Genomic DNA, 5,000 nt, shown 5'->3' with positions numbered 1-5,000 from the left:
CTGGGATTTTCTCTATAACGATTATTAGACTATAGTTTATTGTGCTGGTACTTTGGCAGGTTTATAAATAACGCCGTTACTAATGGCATTACTTTTCCAGTAACGAGTAATCTAATTGATTACTCTTCTCATCTTAAAGGATAATTCCGGTATTTAACAGCTTGAGTCTATATTGTAGTTTGTTTTGGATGAACAAGAGTGGTGGACATTTTTTTGACAATGGTTCCTCTCTCGAGTTTTTGACTATAATAGAATTGGCCATGGACCCATTTAACATTGGAGTCAATGGGCATGTCCGAAAATGTCATTAAAACAGCCAATAATGTTCGTTTACAAAACTGTGCAACTCACCGAGTGATTAGTGGTGTTCGTTGATGATTATAAACAATATATCGTCGCAATATATGATTCCAATCCGTTTATTTTGCTATAGTGGAACTATTTTTTCAGACACTTCACAACCGTGTAACTTCCGCTCAATATTTGAATCTGAAGCGTTAGCACACTCCCGACCACTTGATGGCGATAACCGATGTTTATGTCTCGCGGGACACTCACGGTCACAGTCGAGTTCAACTTCATATTACAAGTAACAATTAATGAAGGTTTTGTTTGTTTATTTGGCTTACTCTCCCGGAGCACAGTTGCTCTGCTCGCTAGCCTTATGAGAAACGGAAGCGAGCAAAAAGACGACATCGACCAAATGTAAACAGCCCCCTTTCCGTTTCCGGTAGCGCATTTATATTAACGAGCACTCAGTCCTTCAACAGAAGTCAATGGGATTTTACAAAATGACGAATAAAACACAACAGAAACTGTATTTCGCAACACTTTTTGTTTCTGGAACATCAACGAACACCACTAACCACTCAGTGAGTTTAACAGTTTTGTAAACGAACATTATTGGCTGTTTTAATGACATTTTCGGACATGCCCATTGACTCCAATGTTAAATGGGTCCATGGCCAATTCTATTATAGTCAAAAACTCGAGAGAGGAACCATTGTCAAAAAAATGTTGTCCACCACTCTTGTTCATCCAAAACAATATACAATATAGACTCAAGGTGTTAAATACCGGAATTATCCTTTAATAACGCCGTTACCGTTACTGCCAAATAATGCGTTACTATAACTGATGAAGCTGTTTTTTTTTTCATCAGACCAACTAGATCTCTGAGCGAGAGGCAAAAATTTTTTTTACTGTTCTTCCTTGGTTAGTGGGCAGAGCACGAGACAAGCGCATAAATGCTGACGATTGGCTGAGGTAGAGTAACATTTCATTGTAAGCCAATCAGAGGTAGAGTTGGGCGGGTGTTCGAAAGCACACATAGTAGTGATGGGCATTCGGCTCTTTTGACTCAGCTCACTGAAAAGAGCCGGCTCTTTTGGCTCACAAACGGCTCTTTAAATGACTTTGACTATAATATAACATTTTTATTATATAATTATTTAATTTCTATAGGCTAAATTTGTAAAAATAGAGTCGGCTCTTCAGATATGCGAGCCAGCTCCCGACGTTCACCTAAAAGAGCCGGCTCTTAGAGTCGCTCATTCGAGAATCGCGAAAGACCCATCAAAAGCTCATTCGCGAACGAGTCGATCCATCATCACTAACGCTCATTCGCGAACGAGTCGATCCATCATCGCGAATGACCCATCATCACTAACGCTCATGAATTGCGAACGACCCATCATAACGCATAGTGGGACAGGACAGGACACACAAGGAACAATACCTGTCAGTCAACGAGAGACAGGTATGGCGACGAGCCCAAATAATGGAGGCTAGTCTCACTTTGTCCCACAGCAAAAACAATTTTTTTTAGATGTGTGTACAATGTTTCATGTTTCTGTCACACACACACACACACACACACACATTGGTGAACAAGGCCGAAGTCTCCCGATAGAAATGCTTGCTACACACACACAGTTTAGATGTGTCCGTGGTTGATGGCCAACCAGCCGCCCGGAGCCGGTCTAGCCCTGGCATATGCAACGCACTGGAACTTTTGCACCACAAAAACAAACACTTGCGTCCCGTGATTGCCTCTCTCGTCTACTACGCGAGATCACAGTTTGACATGTCTGTCATTGGAAAGATCCACGTGGTGTCATGAATAATTAAGAGACAGTGTCTTCTCATAAGATATGAAAACTCAGTCTCATTAATAATTATGAGACACCGATGAGTCATCAAAGCACTACAAGTGCTCTGCCAGATGAAGAGTTTAAACCCGGAAGACGAAAATAGCGGGAAAAAACTAAGCTTTAACTATTTCCCCTACTATTAAATCTAACAGATGCTAATATTGTCTTCAATGGTGTTCACCACACACACCTCTGTTAAAATCTCAGAAAATCTGGTTCAGGGTTTCATGACCCTTTAATAATAAAAGTGTAATAACGTTTTTCAAGAGAGTTCCACATGTAATACTCATTTCATATGCAAGATGTTAGCCAATCACAGCAGTGGGCGAAGACACGCCCCTTCCAACAGAGTGATCAAATCAGAGGCTAAAATCAGGGTAGAAAATAGTCTTTTATATCTAAATATGACACTTTTTTATGTCAAAATCATACTTACAATATAAGTGCACTCAGGAAACAAAACAAATGCAGTTAATGACCCCGTTAAATTATATAAATGCGTATTTGCTGATTGCTGATGGTAGATGACAAAATATTATAATGTTTGCCTTTCTATTACTAATAGAAAAAGCAAATGCTGTAATATAAAAAAATGTTGTATACTGTTTACTTTATTTGCCAGCTCTGAGTGATAATGTTTTAGAGCTGTTAATGGGGGGTAAAATGCCATTTTCACAAGATGTCAAATAAATCTCTGATGTCCCCAGAGTGTGTGTGTGAAGTTTTAGCACAGAATACCCCACAGATATTGTTATATAGCATGTTAAAGTGTCACTTTTTTAGGGTTTGCAAAAACGCACCGTTTTGTGCCTGGCCCTTTAAATGCAAATGAGCTGCTGCAGAGGGCGGGGTTTCAAGAGCTTGTGTGTGTTAGCAGCTGCGATTACCTCACACACACACACACACACTAAAATGACAGAAACTGTCTGCCTTTAATGTTAAAACGGAGTCAGACAAAAATGGAGAGGCTCGAGAAGAAGTGACAACATGTAGAAGTCTCTGAATGGTTAGTTGATGAGTTTAAGTTGCTGATGTGGAGTTAACTATCTTCAATTAGCATATTCTGTCATGCTAATCTATAAATCGCTCGTATAGGAACTATTGTGAGACGTACACAGAGTGACTTTCTATTGCATGTGAAAAGACGGATGCTAAAGTTTGAGCTGACTCACAAATGTGCTCGACTACAACAACTCTTCCTCTTCTCAACATGGACTGCGCGTTCTGGGGGCGGGGCTTATGTAAATTATAGGGTTGGTGATGTCACTAACCCAGGAGGAATGTCGTGTTTGTTGTAGTCCTTTTCTTTAAAAGCAAATATCTTCCTTTGCTCTGAACTTTGAGCGTTGTAACTTTGCAGATGTTGTTTATGATCAAACAGCAACATTACACACTAACTACAGCTAGAAAACACAACATTACACACTAACTACAGTTAGAAAAGTCAAATCATACTTTACCACCCTTTTAAACAGAGAGAGTAAACTAATGAAGACTAACGCTCAGGCGCTTGCATTCTCAGCGCTGTCAAAATAAAAGTCCTTCCGACACCAAATGCTGATAATTAAAAAATGCCAAAAATATGCCGCTATATCAGTTGAGCACTAGATCATATCAACATGAGCCCGTATTCTTCTGTTCCCGCCAGGATTCATCGCGGCTGATATAAAAGGCACGGGCTCGTGGACGCAGCTGTATCTGATCACAGACTATCACGAGAACGGCTCGCTGTACGACTACCTCAAGTCCACCACGCTGGACACCAAAGCTCTTCTGCGTTTGGCGTACTCGGCAGTCTCGGGGCTCTGCCACCTTCACACCGAGATCTTCGGCACGCAGGGCAAACCGGCCATCGCTCACCGAGACCTGAAGAGCAAAAACATCCTGGTGAAGAAGAACGGCACCTGCTGCATCGCTGACCTGGGGCTCGCCGTCAAGTTCATCAGGTGACGCACACAATACACTGATTTACCAGATCTAGATCACCGATCACATCTGTTATCAGCGGAACATTTACAGTAAAGAATGGTTAAAGATTTTTTTCTTAAATAAATATATATTAGGGCTGTCAAATGATTAAAATATTTAATCGCGATTAATCGCATTAATGTCAGTTAACTCGCGATTAATCGCACATTTGTATCTATTCTAAATGTCTCTTGATTTCTTTTTGTCCCATTATTTTTTCTCATTGTAATTCTCTTATCAACATGGAAAAGTGGATCGGCTTGCTTTGTGCAAATGTTTTTTACTGAAAACAACACTGGCATTTACTGTGTTCAATTACACACTAACATTCTCACTTGGAGCAAATAATCTCTCACACAATGTGACACTGTCCATCAATAAAACGGCGAAATAAATACTGACGAGGTGACGTTACTGATATTGAGGAGTGGGCGTAGAAACGCATCAGTGTGTGTGTGCTTGGCCATCAAGTGGTGTTTAGACTGGACGATGATAGCTCAGTTCACAACGACACAACACACAGATCACGTTGGTCTTGTCAATTGAACCATTTGGCAACTTTTTAAAAGTAAACTTTACATTCAGAATCTTATTGGCCTCCATTTCGGCGTCTCGCGCTCATCATTCATCCACTCAAAACGTAACGTTAAAGAGGGTCGCACACCGGACGAGAAGCGCAGCGCCGCGTATTTAAAATTCGAACACATTATTCTCTATGAGTGAACACACACCGGCGGCGGCATTCTGCGTTTTTATTGCTGGCCATAAACTGAGAAAGTGCGCGTCCGATGTGCGATACGAGTTGTCCTGACGCGGCTCGGCGCTGCGCTTCTCGTCCACTCTTTGGCCGGTTCGCATCACAAGCCCAAGCAAGTGTGT

The 5,000-nt window shown here is 41.1% G+C and overlaps 1 protein-coding gene across 4 annotated transcripts in view; it reads left to right on the top strand.

Moving 5' to 3' along the window:
• Positions 1–5,000, top strand: part of bmpr1bb (bone morphogenetic protein receptor, type IBb) — a 124,781-nt gene that overhangs the window by 113,036 nt on the left and 6,745 nt on the right. For all 4 annotated transcript variants that reach the window (XM_079599376.1, XM_079599377.1, XM_079599379.1 and 1 more), the window contains one exon: positions 3,802–4,099. In XM_079599376.1, coding sequence (XP_079455502.1) covers positions 3,802–4,099 — 298 coding nt within the window. The remainder of the gene's footprint in view (positions 1–3,801; positions 4,100–5,000) is intronic.

Source organism: Phoxinus phoxinus, assembly GCF_949152265.1.
Source record: "Phoxinus phoxinus genome assembly, chromosome: 23".
NCBI lineage: Eukaryota > Metazoa > Chordata > Actinopteri > Cypriniformes > Leuciscidae > Phoxinus > Phoxinus phoxinus.
Note: the sequence above shows the minus strand (reverse complement) of the source record. Positions and strands in the feature narration are given on the sequence as shown.